The sequence below is a fragment of the Juglans microcarpa x Juglans regia genome, chromosome 4D (assembly GCF_004785595.1).
Source record: "Juglans microcarpa x Juglans regia isolate MS1-56 chromosome 4D, Jm3101_v1.0, whole genome shotgun sequence".
Lineage (NCBI taxonomy): Eukaryota > Viridiplantae > Streptophyta > Magnoliopsida > Fagales > Juglandaceae > Juglans > Juglans microcarpa x Juglans regia.
This window is the reverse complement of record NC_054600.1, coordinates 34,619,103-34,638,334: the sequence shown is the minus strand read 5'-3', so window position 1 is coordinate 34,638,334 and position 19,232 is coordinate 34,619,103. Positions and strand designations below refer to the sequence as shown.

General features: G+C 36.6%; 1 protein-coding gene across 2 annotated transcripts; it reads right to left on the bottom strand.

Moving 5' to 3' along the window:
* Positions 1-358: 358 nt before the first annotated feature.
* Positions 359-18,425, bottom strand: LOC121259364. 2 transcript variants are annotated; one of them, XM_041160925.1, is made up of 19 exons: positions 17,919-18,425; positions 16,092-16,743; positions 15,910-15,998; positions 15,715-15,813; positions 13,224-13,920; positions 12,052-13,098; positions 11,831-11,912; positions 8,542-10,346; positions 7,726-7,855; positions 7,397-7,517; positions 7,227-7,310; positions 5,941-6,405; positions 4,753-4,848; positions 3,444-3,608; positions 3,132-3,308; positions 2,837-2,950; positions 2,574-2,756; positions 1,258-1,302; positions 359-701 (listed from the first exon to the last, which is right to left on the bottom strand). In XM_041160925.1, the coding sequence occupies exons 1-19, from the start codon at positions 18,009-18,011 to the stop codon at positions 567-569; spliced, it is 6,279 nt and encodes a 2,092-aa protein (XP_041016859.1). In that variant the 5' UTR covers positions 18,012-18,425; the 3' UTR covers positions 359-566. The 2 variants fall into 2 exon arrangements, with proteins under 2 accessions (XP_041016859.1, XP_041016860.1); XM_041160926.1 differs by having other exon boundaries at positions 16,092-16,733.
* Between the last annotated feature and the right edge of the window lie 807 nt (positions 18,426-19,232).

The following is a 19,232-nucleotide window of genomic DNA, read 5'->3' as shown; positions in this document are numbered from 1 at the left end:
AAAAATATACCTCACGACCATAAATGTTGCAACTGAAGTTTGAAGGGGTAATCGATGTACGGGGCAGAAGCACCTCAATCTGTTCCTTTGCTAATGCGTAAGATACATAGCTGCTAGCAGAATCCAAATTAGGTAAACTCAGGACCTTGCACTGGATAAACTCGGACATGTTTTGCATGCGCATCTTTCTGCATCTTTTGCCATTTGGTGATCTCTAAAATGGTTTCTGTAAATAATGGTTCACGCATATACATTTTCTACGGGTGAAGTGTGAAACAGAGGACCTCAATACAATAACAGCGAAGAAATGCCTTCCGCATGTTATTAATAACATGCGCACGCAAACACAAATGAAACGAGAAAGAAACTTACTGGGTCATCTAGTCCTTCAAGATTGGGTACCTCTGCTCGTACAGGTGCATGCTTACTGGCCACAGTAAAAAATCTCGGGGCTATGCCCGAATCCTTTAACTTGCCAGTAGGGGCCAATATTATGACCACCAACAAAATTGGTTTTTGAAAGAATGGACATTTTTTTATATACAAGGGATTGGGATAATATCATCTCAGTTCAAGTAGCGCCTGCAGTTTTTTGAACTACAAAAGCAAGGAATTTTCTTACCTTCATCCTCATGGTTAAAATGGTAGTCATATGTTATCTCTTCTCCAGGAAATATGTCCCTTTCTGCAAAAAAGACAACCTGCAAACCAGCAAACCATTTTAATAATCCAGTTTCAGCATTCCAAAGGCTTCAGAACCTACTGAACACTAAGATTCCTTTTTGGAGAAATAAAAATTGGTATCATAAAGAATTTACCGGGGACTCTGGGGCACCCATTTTTCTTATGAGTAAGGATACACAAATTTTTTTTTTTTTTTTTACAACCGTTAATACAAGTTCATGTAAAATGGTCGGTGATTTTGCAAACTTGGAATTCAAATCGGATGGAGAAACACAAAATTTAGAAAATTTTAGTACTTTTGATCCAAGATTTTTTTTTACAAGAATAATTTTATTGACATAAATAGGCATAGCCAAGTACATGGGAAGTATACAAAAATGAAAGCCATTTTTTATCCAAGATAAAATTAACCTCGACAAAATATTAACAGGCCTTGGTGCTTGAAATATGTCCAACTATAAACGAAAAAAAAAAATCTGTGTCTCCATGGTATATTGTCATGTCAACCAAGATATCCTAACTATATGAGGGGACTAGTAGATTATGAACGATAAAAAATGTAGTCCAATTTACCTTCTTTTCATTCCTAACTGAAATCACTTTGGCGACGCAATTTGGCTGTCACATAAATTGAAAATCAAGTGAGAAAATTGGGTCAAAACACAGAATGGTTAGAAAACAACCCAGGGAAAACAAATTATCTGACAATTCGTAAATTCAGATTCTAAATTCTAGTTCTTTCTACACCAACCACTTTTTCTCAAATTTTCCAATTTAAGATTGTGTAATAGTTTCTCTATCAGGAGACTGTGTAATAGGAATGCCTAACATAAGGTTTCTCCTTGAGTTTGTCTTATTTCATTACTGTTGAAAGTGGGCCTAACTAACAAAGCCAAGACAAGTCTATGACTAAATATTCACAAGTAGATAGACCCTATAGTCAGACTATAGTCAACTTGATCACTCACATTTAATTAAACGGGTTAGACCCTAAAACCCTAACACAACCCATATAAATAACTGGTGACACGATATAACCATATAATCCGTTTAATAATTAATTTTTATTGGGTTAACCTGGATATGGACCGTTTAACCTATTTCAACCTGTTACATATAAATGGGTTGAATCAACCCGTATATTTATTTTTTTAACCCAATTAATATAATTTCATATATGATACAAGGATAACTATATAAATCATTTATAATTACAACTCGATTCATGTTAAAATGTTTTATGATCAATATTCTAACCTAAAGTATATAAGAAAATTAATATTTTCATAAAATAAAATTACGTATTAACAAAAAATTTAATATTTTGAGATATGTATTCAAATACTAATATTAATGTTACATCCCAACAACAATAAAGGCATATAAAACTAAACATTTCATAGAATTTGAAAATATAATTTATTTGTAATATGGGTTGATTACGGGTTTCACGGGCCGACCGCAATTGACTCGTTTATTAATCGTCTTATTGGGTCAACCCGTTTTTACCCAAATACGTTTATATCAAACCCAAATTAGCTTATTCCGTGTCGTGTTCATGTCGTATTCATGATGGGTTAACGGATTGTATCAAATATTGCCACTCCTAATAAAGGTTCCCTAGAGTTTGGTCAGGACTCTAAGGCCTACAGTGGGAGAGAGAGACACACACACATGAAGTAGACCTCACAACATTTATAGCTGCCGAAATGAATTGCACGGGCAACACTAAATGCTCAATAGATGTTGTGGAGTTCACTTTATGTGTCTCTCTCCCACTCTAGGTACTAGAGTTTGATCTAATTCCTCCGAAAGGTATCACAATGGATACCGTATACTGCTCAATTCTTAAGCAAATCCACCTTAAACTCTAGAAGTGAGACAATTACCAAGCACGAGTGATTTACGAAACGGGCAATTCCCCCTTTGCGGGTAGCATCAATGATGTGCTCTTTATCTATCCGAAAGAAGTAGCAAGCGCTCTTGTACTGAAGTTTTCTCCCAAACTGATATTCATTTTCTCTTTTATCAGCCACACGCAGACCCACGATCTCACCAACATACTCAACAACCTACAAAGGATGAGAAGATATCATAGTTCAAACCATTGCGATTTGACAGTTATACATCTCGATGGGCAAAAAGATCAAACCATTTCACTGCGGGAAATGAATCGCGATGTGTAAAGACCAAGGGCATGTATGCCAGACTTGTACACAACCAAGCGTTTCCAACCTTTTGCCAGTTTGTATCGCGCATATTCCTTCTGCAAAGAAATAGGGAAAGCAATAGTGACAAAATTGTAACATGGATACTTCATAATACAATCATTGCAAATTTCAATTAGTATATCTGCCAAACGATAGGTAGAAATAAACAATATGGAAAGGGCAAATACCAACTCTATATTTTATAAAACTAATAGTAGATAAGCAACTTGAATGTACCCGGCAGTCGTACTCAATATCTGAATTTGGCAGCTTTGGAAGGCCATGTGTGGACTTCTGCGTGTTAATGTGAATCCAAGCATTTAACTGCTCCTGAGGAACAAGGCATCCACCCTTGCCTTTTGATTTACCATAGAGATCACACAGGGGGTCATCATGTTTTCGGCCCTTGTAGCCCTACAGCAGTACAAAATAATTAAAATTTCTTAGGATAACGCCCCCCCTCTCTCTCTCTCTCCCCCCCCCCCCCCCAAAAATCCCCAAGCAAGGCTCTATCTTCCAAAAGAAAACCCTAATCAATTAACAGAATACCTCTGTCCTAGCAGAGGTTAACTCATTTTCTCCATGACCACCAATTTCCCAATTAATAACATCACAGCTGGACTCAGTTATGGGACACGCAGCATGAAGCACACATCTTCCATAAAAACCAACATTTTCATTATCAGCTCCTTCAACCTCACTCTGCAAAAGACCCTGCATAATTTTCATATAAGTGATCAGGATTCAAAGAGAACCAATGACATTCGATAAAGTGAAATTGTAATTAAAAGTGAAAAATCAGGAAAATCACCATGAAACATTTTTTTCAATGGTAAACAAAAACCTCATTGATGATTACAAAATGTAGACTAGGCGAGCTACAATATGTTCCTCAGAGAGCACAAAATCCAGTCACTTGGAGTATGTAAGGAGGCTACTATTCCTAAATTAGACAATTAGTGCAAATATATTCACATGGTATAACAAAATGAACAGTTAAAACCGTTGAGCCACTTCGTGTGAAAAGAATTAAGACAACTCAATTCCACAATGTCCTGATGCCACCAAAGTAAAAATCCAAAAAAGAAATGAAAGGAACCATTTTATTTAAAGAAAAGCATTGCCCTACAACTACAAGTGTCAACCTCATACATCTGTTATATTATCAAGCAGTTGATTAAAACATCCACCCTGAACAAATCAGTGGATTCTCAATTGTGGAATGTTGACGAACTCCGTAGACTACACAAGTTTAGCATAATCAGGGTGCGGTTAATAATATCCAAAGGAATATGTTGGGCAACATAAAACCGGGCAAGAAAAAATTATACTACAAACGGGAAATCAGGCACATAAATTCAAGTGTCAATCAACATTCAGACCAATTAAAGTAAGCAGAATAAACTATTCTTAGAGAGTAGCCCAGATGCTAAATCATGCAGAGATGTTGACACAATCAATTTTACAAAACCATTTGAGCACAATGCACTCTCTACGAAATTCCCTTAACAATGTAAAAACATGCAAGATCAATACGTCAATCTGATCAACAATAAGATCAAAAGGTTCACGATTCCATCTGGATCATGAGCACTATATCAGGTTTCATACCATACCACATACTTTGTCCCATAGAAATGTGCACAGTTTAGTTCACCTCATCAGTGCAATTTACTTATTACAAATGTCCAATTAAAGATATTTCTGCAAAGGATATGAAGAAATGGGCATATAATCAACGAAGAGAAAGCTTCACAGGAATGCTTATGGTAAGAAAGACCTTAAATGCTACTTATCAAAAAAAAAAGAAAGACCTTAAACGCTACATGGACTCAAACTTAAACTGTTAAGTGGGAACCTTTTGATGAGCACACCACGGATGAAATTGAATGCAGCAATTCACAACCCTGCATTGTATACATGAGCCGCCTGGTCGATTGCACATTGAGCAAACCTGGAAAAACAAATAACAAACACGCAGAGCTTATAAAAACATTCTTACCATGTATGATGTAACAAAGAGTAAGGATATTGCAACATAGATTATGGTATTCATAAGCATAAACAAGTATCACATTGAGTATAGAATTCTATATCTCTTTACAAACACTCAAAGAACAATTAAACGCATACATACCATAGCAAAAAAATTCAAAACAGAAGCCTCCATTTGCATGACATTATCATTTATCAGACTAATTTTCCTCCAGTCACATATTGAATTACTTGTTAGATAAATAGACAAACTAGATAGATTAAATAAGATGGTAGGTTTCTGTATACCTATAAACGAATTTATACCTATAAACGAATTTAAGTTATTTGATAGATTATGGACCTCTTATATAATTGATGATAAGGAATTGGATATTTAAATCATCACAACATTGAATGTGAAAATGAGTGACGTCCCATCCTAACTTGATGAGCACCAGCCCATCATACTCCTCGACAGAAGAAACCCAATATTTATTTAAGGAGAATCTAATCAAACATGCAGTCCAATAAGTTGAACGATACACTTGTTTTACATTACCGTACACAATCTGTGAGGTGTTAACTCTGTTAAGTTCATTAATTCCTTGGACAATTTCAAGGCCACAAGTAAATCACATTAGGTAATGAGCACTTGAAGAGTGATGAAAATGTCAAGCCTTCTAATAACTCAGTTGGGCCCTTTTTTTTTTTGTTTGGGGGGGGGGGGGGGGGGGGGGGGGGGGGACTCAGTTTGGCAAGAAAGTAAGGAAAAATTTCACGATTTTGTATATAGGCCTATACTATTTTTCCCTACATGTATTTGATTATTCCGACGGATAGAGTCAAGATACTGCATAAAAGTAGCACAGTTTTACATAAAAATGGTAAGCAACCATGTATGATGAGATACAGAGAACCATGCACAAAATTAGAGCTAAGGATACTTTCATGCACACGTTAACCAATAAACTACAAAGTTATCTTTTCACTATCTCCAAATCAAAGTGAACTTCTTGAGTATTGACTGCCATAAGCTTTACTCTGGCCTACAATGCTCCTAATTGCTTACCACATTAGCTTTAGGACGTGAAGCACCAGATACATCAAAAGCAGTCATGGTGTCAACATTTGGGCACCGTGTTCCAGGAGTCCAAAGCCCACAAACCATATGAACCCATTGCTTAACGGTCGAATCAAGTACTCCTGCTGTAATGCTGTTATGTACCTTTAAATTACTAACACAACAAAGGGAGTCCTGTCGAACATCCAACTGTTTTTTTATTTCCATTTTCCTCACATCTATAGCTGATGACTTGATATTTACAGGCTGTAAAACGGGATAGAAATTCCTTTCAAGCTCAGAACCAGAGGAATGTAATGCATTAGATTCATTTTGTAAAGATTCAGCAGAATAAATTCTCCCATGTCTGCAAACTGTTCCGACGTTCCAAGCTTTCAAAATGCCTTTCACAATCGTGCGACTTCGCAGTGCTTGAGTCATGGCCCCACCTCCATAACCACAGAGCACACAAACCTACATGATGATAAACCAAAAACAAAAAGGCATTAGAGAAGTACAAGAGATATATCTATATACATATATATAAAGAGTATAGCAACTGCAGCTTACTAGTTAGCCGGCCATCTTAAGATGGTGTCAATAATATGCAAAACTAAACATACAAACCAGATAGTTTATTAATTTCATATACAACCGTTGCAAAACTAACATCTGGAAGACGAAAATTTGCTCCTAGATATCCTGATCTTGGGTCACTAAATCGACAAGAAAATCTAACTAGCCAAGTTCTCATAATTGACTAGCATGGCAATTGAGAACAGAAAGAAGTATGGAAAACAAAGACAAACAACAGGTTTAAGCCCCTTTAAAGCTACCATTGAACTATATAAGTCATTTTCACTAGCCAAGTTCTCATCACACATGAACTTATGAATGTCATTGTTGAAATAAACAAGTGCATGCCACTATTGTCCAGAAAGTTGGATAACTAGCATAAAATGGGAAGTTACAATCAACCCTCATGACCTTATCCACTGAACAGATATAATAGTACTAAATTCAAGAAAAATCAACAACCAGAAAAAAGGCATATATAGTTGAATTTAACATCTACAATGTTTCCAGAACTTATCTACATAGTTCCTTGACCAAATAACTCGAATCCCAAATCTTTCAAGATTAACATCGAGGCAATGGCCTAAGTGCAACAGTAGCAAGGCATTCACCATGTAAGTTATTACAACAACTAACAAACATTAAACAATTTTTTTTAAGAAAAAAGAAAGACGAGTTACATGTACAAGATCATATAAATTAATATTCAGGTTCCTTACAATATCTTTTGAACTTGTCCTGCATGGCCTGCAATACCAACAGCCTTTAGGTACTTTGGAAATACCATAGCAAGCCTGATGCACCTGCTTATCATGACACATCAGTATCATTGATCATTAGCAAAAGCACCAGGAGAACTTGAATTTAGCTAATCTGAATGGCAACATACTCTGATTAAACACCGACTACACTCTAATAAGCAATTAATATCATCTTGGTTTGAGCTTCCACAAACACAGCAGAATGCATCTGAATATGAAATGGGCAGGCACCTGTGCTCTTGCATAGATCTGTACCAGAACACATCAGGACTAAATCAATATTGATAAAATTGCAAATATACCATCCTGATGTAGAACTTGAGCTCATAAGTAAACTATCCCCAAGTATAATTTGTATCTTCGATCACAATCAGTGTAAGATTCTAATTTCTGCTCCTCTACAAGTATATGCATTGCAATTTTATCAAATTGCACAAGGATCAATTTTTCAACTTACTTGCTAGCATAAATTCTCTGTAATGCACGACTGCTTTCTTCAGTGTTTTTTGAAATCTTTTGCACCTTCATTTCTGGTGTGCATTTTCGAACCTTCTTAAGTGGAAAAGTTTTGGTAGTAGATTTCTGTCCTGATGATACAAATACCAATGAAGTAAACGAATATAGCCTGAAGCAAGAGGCCCAAATATAGAGGAATATCAATATAAAAATGTTGTTATGTCATGTGCATATATATTGACAATGAAGTCATTTTTAGCTAGTAAAAAGGAGAATCAACCGTTCACCCACCAATCAGTGATACGGGCTAAACAGCAACCATAGCAAGGCATTCACCATAACAGGTGATAGCAATGCACACTGCTAATATAGGCGCCCAAACAATCACACAACTGCAGAATACTTGGTTTTCAGAGGGGTTGTCATGATCAACATCCAAGAAAATCGGAAAAGACATTTTCAAGCCTTGAAATTTGTCAATATTTTAAAAAGAAGAATAGAGATATTTCTTTGGCTTTATCAGAAGAAATCAATAAAGTTAAAGAAAAATAAATCATTAATACATTTTTTCATTGTGAAGAGAATAAGTGAAAAAACAGAGAAAGGTACAGCAAGTAGTCCGCTATTCCATGAAGCACTAAACGAAAACAAATGATATTTTCTTTCTAGTTTAAAAGTTACAAGTACGAAGATGAACAAGTTTCAGACAGATATTAGGCCAAAATAATAAACTACAAACAGATTCTATAGGATTGGGAGAGATTTGGTGATTAGATTACCAAAAAAGATTAAACAAAACTAGCAGTTCTATGTTTACCTTCAACCGTCAACTCATAAATGCTGCGCTTGCGAATTTCCTTGCACTTCAGATTCAAATGAGCAGGAACATTACAGCCTAGAATGCTAAGATCCTTCTGCCCAACATCATCTCTCACTTTCTCCAAGTTTGGCGACTTGTTAGCAGATTTCTCATCTCCACTAAACCATGCCTTGTCTGTTTCTTCAATAGAAGTGTCCCAATTAAATTTATCACATACGGTAACGTTATGGCTACCATTGCATCCCTCATCCTTCAAATCAATGAATTTTGTATAGCATAAATCAATTTGAGTAGAGGCAGTCTTTTTCAACTCCCTCATGGAGGTCAGTCGAGGCTTGCAATTTTTAGGGAGTGCACATCTTCTTGCAGTTTTGAGAATCCTGCTGAGAGAAACAAGTTTTGCTGGCTTTGACACATCTTTCCTACCAGATATTTCACCATATTTTCCAATTACTACTGGTCTTGCATTCCTGTAACTCACATTTACTTGTCGACTAGAAGAAGTCCCAGTACAACCTACTGACTTGTGCTTCTCAGTTTTTTCAGCCACTTCATGAATCGGTTCTTGCATCCAAAATTGTCTGAAAACATCAGAAGTTAAATCCGTTCTCAACTTCTTTCTTCCCGAAACTTCAGGTTTCTTACAAAAGTCGGTATCACCAAATAATTCTGTCTGATAATCATCCTCCCATGCTCCTCTTTTACAAGAGAGCCTATGTTTGGAGCTAGGTCGAATCAAACAAGCCTCAGAAGAATGAGAAGTCCCCTGGCCAGAAGGGATAAGCATTTGCATATTTTTGGACAAACAGGTGGGCAGCTCAGTGATATTATGTTTGGGATTATCATCAGGTAGTAGAGAAGGTCCTGCAGGGGAACATGTTTCGCTCAGCATCTTCAATTTTATTGCTCTCTTTCTCTTCCCCATTTGCAAACCAGTCTTGGATTTTTGTGGAGAGCTTTTTCCATGAATAGCAAGCCCACTATGGATTTGATTTTGGCCTTTCTTCCATGTCAAGGAATCTATGATCTTAAGCTCATCAAGAAGACTACGAGGTGGTTGATTATTTATAATGTGGGAAGATCCTTCTTTTCTTGAGTTAGCCTTAAAAGTAGAGCCAAGGAACTCAGCACTTCTTTCACTTCCAAGCGCATCATCTGATGACCAGCATCTATCGATGCCTGATCCTTCATCAACTATATGATTGCTTCCATATCCAGTATCCCAAGCATCAACAGTAGACAAGTCTATATTATTAACCTCAATTGATGTGTGAGTAACAGCAGGAGCAGAATCTCCTGAAGAAACATTTGACTTTTCTTGATCTTTCAAGTAGTCAACTATTTGCATCACTTTATTAAAGCATTTAGCAGAAGTATCACCAAGTTGACTTCCATCATGTTCTATTTGATCCAACACATCAGCTGACTGGTCTACAACTGTTGCATCACAAACCCCTTTCACCTTGCTTGGTACATCTCTCCACTGAAAAGCATGACAGACTATGTTCTTATGAAGTTGCCTACTTAGCTTGTCATTTTGATCTGATGATGTGATCAAATCCTTTAGCAAAACCTGATTATTTCCATATTTGGAATTGAAGATCATCGAGGCCTCACTACTAACAGTTCCCATCTGCTCCTTGAAAGCACTGGGAGAACTTCCAACTTTTGAATCGAAATTTCTTGAATAATTTTTCAGGGCCTCACAGTTGCACTTGCCCTGATAGCACGTGTATGGAACTCTCTGACAGAAACTTTCATGCTCACTTGATCTGCTCATGTTTTTATCACCTCTGCCAAATCTGAAACATTTAGTGCCAGATCAAAAGGTTAGCGGCAACAGACTTCACACAAACATATAAGAAGAGCATCGTATAAACACAAGTATCACATGATAAGTTCTTGCCACCAGCAAGTAATTGATCAATTCATAAAGATTTAGGGTCCGTTTGGAATTTAGAATAGCTCAGTATATTTGTGAATAGTGAAATGATTTGGGTTAAAATGTTTAGTTGGGTTTTGGGAAAGGAGAGAGAACAAGTTGAAAAAAAATATTATAAAGTAAAACTGTTTGAATATTATTTTTGAATATTATTTTTGTTTTGAAATTTGAAAAAGTTGTATTATTTTTTGTGTTTTGTTTATGAGTTTGGGAAAGTTGTAATGATTAGATGAAAAAATTGAAATTTTGAAATTGAAAAGTGTTTTGTGTTTGAGTGATATTTGGGAAGGAAATATCTAAAGAATATCTAAGAATGCTTGAGTATGTGTTCCAAAACGCACCCCCACCCTCTCTCTCTCTCTCTCTCTCTCTCTCAACAAATCTTTTAATGCATAGCAGAATTTAATACATAAATTCGTATAGTTGCTTTGAAACCATGTCATAGAGAGAACCATAAGAGCGGAACCCAAAATAAACAAATCATCTCAAACATCGTTTGAGCACAATTTAATCCAGAACCTCAGTGAGAAGATGAGTGGCTTCATTCCTTAACCTTCGGATAATAGCAATAAAACTATCCAGAATAAAACAAACACACACTGGAGTTCTGACTGGCATGTCACCTAGGAATAGCTTGCCACATTTCATTTAACACATGCCAGTTCAAAATTGCTCATCATTGTAACCTATAAAAAAAAAAAAAAAATAGCTCATCATTGTCACTAATAGCATTTCTTATGTTTCACTGCTTTCACTCATAAACTATTAACCACTGTACTTCCATTTTTTCCACAACGGCATCATTTTCACATTGCAAGATATCACAACAATATCAATAACTTATTCTTAACAAATCAAATCAACTTAATTATATATTCCAACTACTTAAATTGGTGTTGCCAATGCATTTTCCCCATTCACCGCCTGAAAGCCAAGCCTTCTCACTCCTAGGTCACTAGGTTCTATCCTAATGCATTCATTAATTTCCAATTTCTTCCCTTGGCCACAAATCGTGTGCCCCTGTAGTGACATATACTAACTGAAGCATATGGGTAGTGATAGGCACAACTCAAGTAAGAACGTAGCAACTAGCACCAACATATTAAGAATGCTATGGCTAAAAATGAAAAACATGTGCAGAATATTCCCATCCAAAGCACTTCTGAAAGCAGAACAAACTTGCACATCCAGGCTACATTATATACAAGAAAATGTAACAAAAATATCGGGATTTATACGAGAAGAGGATAAAAAAGCATGACATTGTGACCTACATACAGGATATATGTGAGGCCAAATAAAAGATTTTACTTTTTATTTGACTTAACAATGTTTCAACCTAACCTTAGTGAGGGCCTCTCATTTTGAATAGGATCATCAGAAAGTTGATATGGCAAATCTGTTCCGTCTGGATGTAACAAATTTCCTGGAGTAAATGTTAAAAAATAAGTAGTCATAGGGACCTACATAAAGACTAAATAATGATAACCTCTTACAACAACAGGAATGTTAGGACTCTTGCTTCACCAAATTTTTTACATTAAAAACTCAAGATATGCACTTGCCTGTGACAGAAGCCACTTTTTTCTTATCATCACCCATCCTCAGAGCAGCAGCAGATTGGAGAAAATTCATGGAGGCTTCAGAAACATCCCGTTTACTGGTAAGATTAGGTCCATGCCTTTGCTCTGGAGAAGTTGAAGCATCGATGAGCAAATGATGTATATGAGAAGAGCTCCCGTATTTACCTTGCTCTTCATTAATCACGGAAGTCAATGCATGCTGTTGCTTGGATAACTCCATTATTTGCCTCAATGCAAGCAATCTCAAATTGTCATCAAGTAAATAAGGGCTTGCACCAAAGCCCTCTTGTCTCATGAAAGCAGGATTCTTATCCAAAGTAGATGTTGAACTTACCAAAGGAAAGCCCATTGAGATTCCTTGCAATGGAAAATTTGATCTAAGAACAGCATGATCACCTTGTCCACTACTTCCAAGACAAGGAACCTTCTCAACATAGCCAGATAAGTTCCTGGAATCAGATGCATCCGGCACTACGCTAAATGGCAGACGTGAATAACAGCTTCTATTATTCACAGCTGGGAAACAAGGCTCACTGCTTCCACCTAAAACTGAATTTTCCACCGGTTTCAGATTAAATAATGTATCTTTTGAAATGCAAGGGACATCAGAAACACATCCCACCCCCTTACCCTTGTCCATAAGCCTCAGGGAGTCTAACTGAGAAATATTCAATTGTCTCTCTAAACCATTACCACCATTCCAACAGAAAGTGAATTGGTCACACTCAGAAGCATGAGATTCATGATGCAGTGCCCTGGTCATCATATGCCCATCGCCATTAACCATATCAACATTAGCTTTAGAGTGTGCACCCTCTGTTGCAGTAGTAAAGTCTGAAAACGGCAAAACCACAGAACTATTGGCAGCATTGACTTTTGACTTCTCTAGTCTCACATTCATAGCACTGATGCTTCCAATTGCATGGTTACCAAGATTCAACTGGCTTGGTTCCTTTTCTGTGCTATAACTAAATGGGTCAGCAGCACAGAGACGATATTGCCTATAATCCTCCTCCGTGTAGTTGGCAGCTGCAACAAAAATTCCAGAAGTAACCATTATATGGTTGCAGCCAAAATGGATAAAATTGGTGGAATAAGAAAAAAGCATTTATACCATAGATGATGAGCTAAGTAAAAATAGTTTTCCAACAAACCATTATGAATCATCTGCCGACGGAAGCACATATTTGGCGGATCAAGAAGTTTGTCAAATTTCTGAGGTCCTATAACTGGTAGAATTGAGTTCCCTGAAGTCCGACTTGGTTGGTATGGCTGCCCAAGCCTCAACTCGATGCTTGAAGAAGCAGCATCCCTGCCCACAATCACATTATCTTTCGCATTTTTATTTCTGCTAATATCAGAATCTTTATTGAGTTCTCTTACATTCTGCAAAGTAGAAGAGATGGATGAATTTCCATTCTTCACGACAGAATCAATGCAAGCAGAGATGGACTGACGACCATTATCCAGTCCACTACTGACAAACTTTTGGACGGTCGAACACCTAGATACAGGGCACTCCATTTTCTGGTTGTCCACTACAGAATCTAAATTGCTGCATGAAGACCCAATAGAACTCTTCAGAAGAAAGTTGTCAACATCTGGAATATTCCTCTGTTTTTTATTTTGCAGAGCATCAATAAGCAAATTCTGCTCTGGATGGTTCATTGGAAAGAGAACATGGTCTAGAGGCTGTCCAGACCTTACTAAACCTCCAGATGAACCAAACCAGTGAGACAAATCAGAGCTCTTGCACAAGTTGGGCAGAGTCACACTAGATTTGACAAAGCCTCCAGTCACTGATAATCCTTCAGGCCAGTCCCACTCACTCTGATCTTCCGGAACCCTAATCTAAAGCATTATAAAAACATCACCATCCAGTGTTCTCGTTGCTTCAAACACATGCAAATAAGAATACAACACTCAATTCCAAAGTTAAGGAAACGTGAGTGGTTAAAAACTATAACCTACTATTTAGTTTTTCGATAGGTAATCAAGAAGTTTTATTCATAAGAGAAGGCAAAGCCCAAGTACTCAGGAAGTATACATGAACCTACTATTTATATATACATAAACAAACTATTGAAGACTATCCAGTTCAAGCAAATTATCACTTGGATTAGTGTAGTTGTGTATTCATCCACAACACCAGCCCATCTAATGAGGCAAGGCTCTCTTTTGGAAAGCACAAGATTTGCTCAGCCATCTTGTTGAAATTTGTGCCAGAAAATGTTTCTGACAAATGGCTCTTCATCGTTATTTTGTGTCATGTTTGTTTGGCATGAGACAACACTTATCATGGATGAATGTTTACATGCATATATAGGCTAAGTGCCTGTTTGGTTTTGCATTTAAGAGATGAAAAGTTACTTTTAAGCACTTTTAAAAGAAAGAATAGGTGTTTGATAAATTTAAACGTACTTTCAATATCTTAGAAATGCCAAAAAACTACTTTTTGACAAAGCTAGAAATTGATGCTTTTCCAGAAACATGGTTTATGAACTTGTACAGGGTGTGTTACCGATTTTAATGAAATAATAAAACTGACAATTATGCCTCTAAATATTCCACGTTCAGATGGGTTCCCTCTCAAACTCACCTTTTCTCAACCCCCATACCAAGAAATAGAGAGCACAATCTAAAAAAATCATTCAACTGCCCTTTTTTTGTCATTTTCTCTCTTAAAGAACTTTTTTATTTTGTTACCAAAGGGTAACAACTTTAAAAGTACTTCAGGCATATGGTTACCAAATAGTAAATACCATTTTTTTTTTTTTTTTTTTATAACCGTGGGTGTCCGGGCCAGCTTCCGCGCACTTTGACTAATCCCATGAGGCCTTGAAGTTAACGACCAGGTAAACCTCCAGTGGCCCTAAGGGGACTCGAACTAGTGACCATTGGGGAGCAAACCCAAGACCGGACCAGTTGAGCTACCCCTCAGGGTTAAATACCTTTTTAACAGTAGAGCTTTTTTATAAAGCTCTACAAGCAAAAGCACTATTAACCCACCATTCACAAACACGCACTTAAGAAATTCACCTGTCACATGCACTTATGAAGCTCGGCCTTAATTATGTTTCCAAAGGGAAGGTTATCCTTGAGAGCAATGGAAGCCTTAGTTGAGTTTGATGAGAAGCTTGCCAGCACCCTTATGTTTTGGATTAGACCAGTCTTACTTTCTGTTATAGTATGGCGGTGCTCAATTTGTGAATTAATTTGTCTTTTTTAAGTTTTTTTTGTTTGAAGGTGTTAGGCCCATGTTGAGGCTGTTCAGAATTTATTGTATTTAGGATCTCTTATTTATTCAAATTTGTAGAGAAGTTATATTGGAGATTTGTGTAGATTCGTTGTCTCAGTCTATAACTATTATTTTCTAGCCATTTGAAGAGAGAAGTTCAGACATCCTAATACCAAGATCTAAAGTGTTTGTTTACGTTTTCATTTTGGTTCTGTTAATGTCAGGTTAGACCTGTATTAAAAAAATGGTCATGTACACAATTCGGAATTTATTTGTTTGGCTTATGACACAAACAAAACAGATGCACACCCAAACAAACGAGTCTTTGAACATGTACATATAACCCTCATGCACACACATGCTTGTATATGGAAAGAAGCAACTACTAAGTGTTTAACAGATCGTACCCTGGATTTCTGAAAGTAGAACTTACGCCACTGAGCAATGGTTTCTCCACTGTCCATATGAACAACATCCCCAGCATTAACATCACATAATCCTGAATGCTGCAGAACAACAGAAATAAACCTTTTTCTAAGGAAGATTTCATATCAAATGGGCGCAGATGTGTTTCATAATAGTGAGGGTAAAGCCAAAGTTACCTCACAAAATTTGGAGACTGACATGTGAAAATAGTGGCACGAGCAAACAATACCAAGAAGTCCTGTATTGCTGAGAAGTAGATGCCCACCTTCTCAAAAATATAATCATATTAAGATATCAGGATGTACTATGAAAACATGGAAAATCAATTAACTTACCACAGGAATCAATATGCACTCACTTTTATCCAAGCAAAATACGCGAGGGCATCCACTCATGAAAGTAGATGGCTGCTTAGAACTAGAAGAGTTGGCTTCTAAAGGCACATTTTGTGAACTCTGAACATTCCCACTGCTGAGCTTCCTAGTATCCGCAGGGTTTGTGACATGACATTCCCCATTCAAAGCAGGATCTTTTACTTTCTCATTACAAGGAATTATGTGACTGACAACGGCCTTGGTCAACTCCGATCCCTGAAGATCGTGCAAAACAGAATTGCTACTATTGGAATTCACCACTGCCCTAGATGAAAAAACAGGACCAAAATCTGCTCCATTTCTCAGGTTTTGGTTGCTTAGATTTTCTGATAGCAACCTACTGGATATCAGGGGAATATCACTTCCAACAGCATTCACAGAGAAACTACTAACATTCGAAGGAAGTTTACCAGAGGAACTAGATGATTTTGGATGTGAAAATTCCTGAAAATCACACTGCAACAGTGATGGTGGCCCAGATAGGAGAGCCAGAAACGAATTTCCCAGGTCTGCACGACCAGTCTTATGGATACTAAAACTCACACTGTTGGAAAAGACAGAATCTTCCATCCTTCCAAGCACCATTGATCTTAAATCTGGTTCAGCATGTGGATAAGAATAGTAGCCTGTATTCATCTGAATCAATATTTAATAGTTAAAATAAATGAATGAATTAGAACTTCTGCAACGATGATGGCTATTAACAACTATCAAACAGAAAAGCATACATGTATCCACCATATAAATCACATAAAGTGATATCCTCAAAGGAAGAACTAGCACCATAGGCGAAAAAAAAAAAAAAAAACACACACACACAAAACGAAACATAAGGTCAGAGTATTCCACCTAGTATTCTAATCTTCCTTATCCGAGTTTGCTTCAAATAATGATAGATTCCAAACTTGCATTCAAGGAATTTCCCATCTCTCGCACTTAAATTGTCTCTCAACTTCATGAAATCACTAAAAATCGGCCTCACTAGCAAAATATATTAAAAGATCACATATAGAATGGTGCCAATTCAAATGTATTAAGTCCATATATATTCATGATAAAGCCAAGGAAGTACAAATATGCACGATTTAAGATGATGAAGATTTTCTCCACAGAAAAGGTTTTAAGCTGCATATGGCTATTTGGAATTGGAATCGAATTGACATTGAATTGGAACTCCATTTCAGTGCATTGAATTTCGAGAATTGACATTCTCCCTTGGCCGGACATGGATTCCCTGGAATTCTTAGGGAAATATTAAGGCTTCTTTAAGGATCTATTCTATATATACTCTTTCGCCACTGAGAATTTAATGCAGCATTTGGCTACTTGGAATCAGAATTAAATTATTTAGCAATCATTTCAGAGCGTTGAATGATGGATTCCCTGGAATTCTTAGGGAAATATAAGGCTTCCTCAAGGATCTATTCTATTTATACTCTTTCACCACAGAGAATTTAATGCAGCATTTAGCTACCTGGAATCAGAATTAAATTATTTAGCACCCATTTTAGAGCGTGAATGTCATGGTTTTACATTCTCTCTATTAGAATGCACGAAACATCAATTTTGAAAACTGCACTGCAGATGATAAAAGCCGAAAGCGGCTAGATCATAAAGCTTTAGATGGAATTTATGAATTTGCACACAACTATTAACCATCCACGTGAATTTTTTCCAGCAGCACATTGTATCAATAGCAAAGTTACAATGCATAAGCCAATACCTCTCAAATATCACATAAAGCACATGCAAGCGATCGTCAATGGCTTTAGCACCAACAAAGAAAAGCAAAACGGCACCGTAAGCATTACCTGATCCCGATGATCCATCGATGACGGAGCCATGGACGGCGTCGATGATGACGGAAATGTCGAACCACATTTGATCTGCCACGAGTTCTCCATCTGTCTAGGTTCTCAGAAACACACTTCCTCCATTAAAACCACAAAAAATCTCTAAACGAACGGACTCACCGATCAACTGAAGAAATGCCCTTTCAACAGCTATACTAACAATAGAAAAAGGAGATTAGAGAGAAGCAAACCATGAAAGAAACCCTAGACTTCCAGTACGAGAGAGAGAGTGTGTGCTGCAGAGAGGTCAGAGGCTTTAGCCTTTAGATAGGGAGAATGATGGGAGCATCCGATAGAAGGTGCTGTATTTCGAGGCGGGACTGACCGGACACTGACATCGGCACTCTCAGAACGCGTGCAGTGGACTGATAAAGTATGGGCCGTTGATATTGAGGAATAAAGTAGAGATTGATCTGGGGCCGTTGATCGTGTATACAGCTGGGATTGTTCTTTGCATAAGAGAAGAGTATAGGGGTTGTAGTTCGGGACTCCAGCGTCACAAGGAAAGGAAGAAGGATACGCCAGGGTGGATTGGCGCGGGGTCGAGCAAAGCTTCGAATGAAAGAAAGACACGTGTACATAGTGGTTGGGTGGGGTAGGAAGGGTATTGAGGGATAAGAACTTTTAAGTTTCGTGATATAGAAATACTTTCAATTCATCTCATTTCATAATTATAATTTTTTTAATTTTTAAAAAAATAATAATATTAAAAAATAATATTATAATAATATTTTATTCAACTCATCTAAAATCATCTCACTATCCAAACCCTAAAAAAGTTTATTTATTTCCCAATCTATTATTTTAAAAAAATTATAAAAATAACTCTTAACTAGTTTATATGGAAAATTATATATACCATACTATTATCTCATTTTCATCCTATTAAATATGATTGGCACATTTATCTCTATTAAATGATCATTTATTACATATTTTTTTATCATCTAATGGTGATGAATGTGTTACATATCACTTAGTATGATTAAAATAGGATGAGAATATAGTGTATAGAATTACTCAATTTATATTCTTTTTAAAGTGAAATGAGGCCAACTTAATAATGTGAAGGACAGCTAAATTGTGTTTGGATTGCGGTAACATTTTTATTTTATTTAGGCTAATTGTAAAAATCAATACTTTTTTTTTTTATTTTTACAATATATTATCTCAATTTTTAACTCTTTTGAAATTGATATTTTGATTTCAAGAAACTTGAAACAAGATAAAACTGAGAACTCAAATTAAGCAAACATAGAATTTAAAAATTGA

Excerpts from the sequence above, each read along its gene's own strand:
- LOC121259364 (XM_041160925.1), bottom strand. The coding sequence starts at position 18,011 with ATGGAGAACTCGTGGCAGATCAAATGTGGTTCGACATTTCCGTCATCA. Across the intron at positions 15,814-15,909 it reads CAGTCTCCAAATTTTGTGAG|CATTCAGGATTATGTGATGT; the intron begins GTAACTTTGGCT and ends GTTGTTCTGCAG. Across the intron at positions 13,099-13,223 it reads TCGGCAGATGATTCATAATG|CTGCCAACTACACGGAGGAG; the intron begins GTTTGTTGGAAA and ends TTTTTGTTGCAG.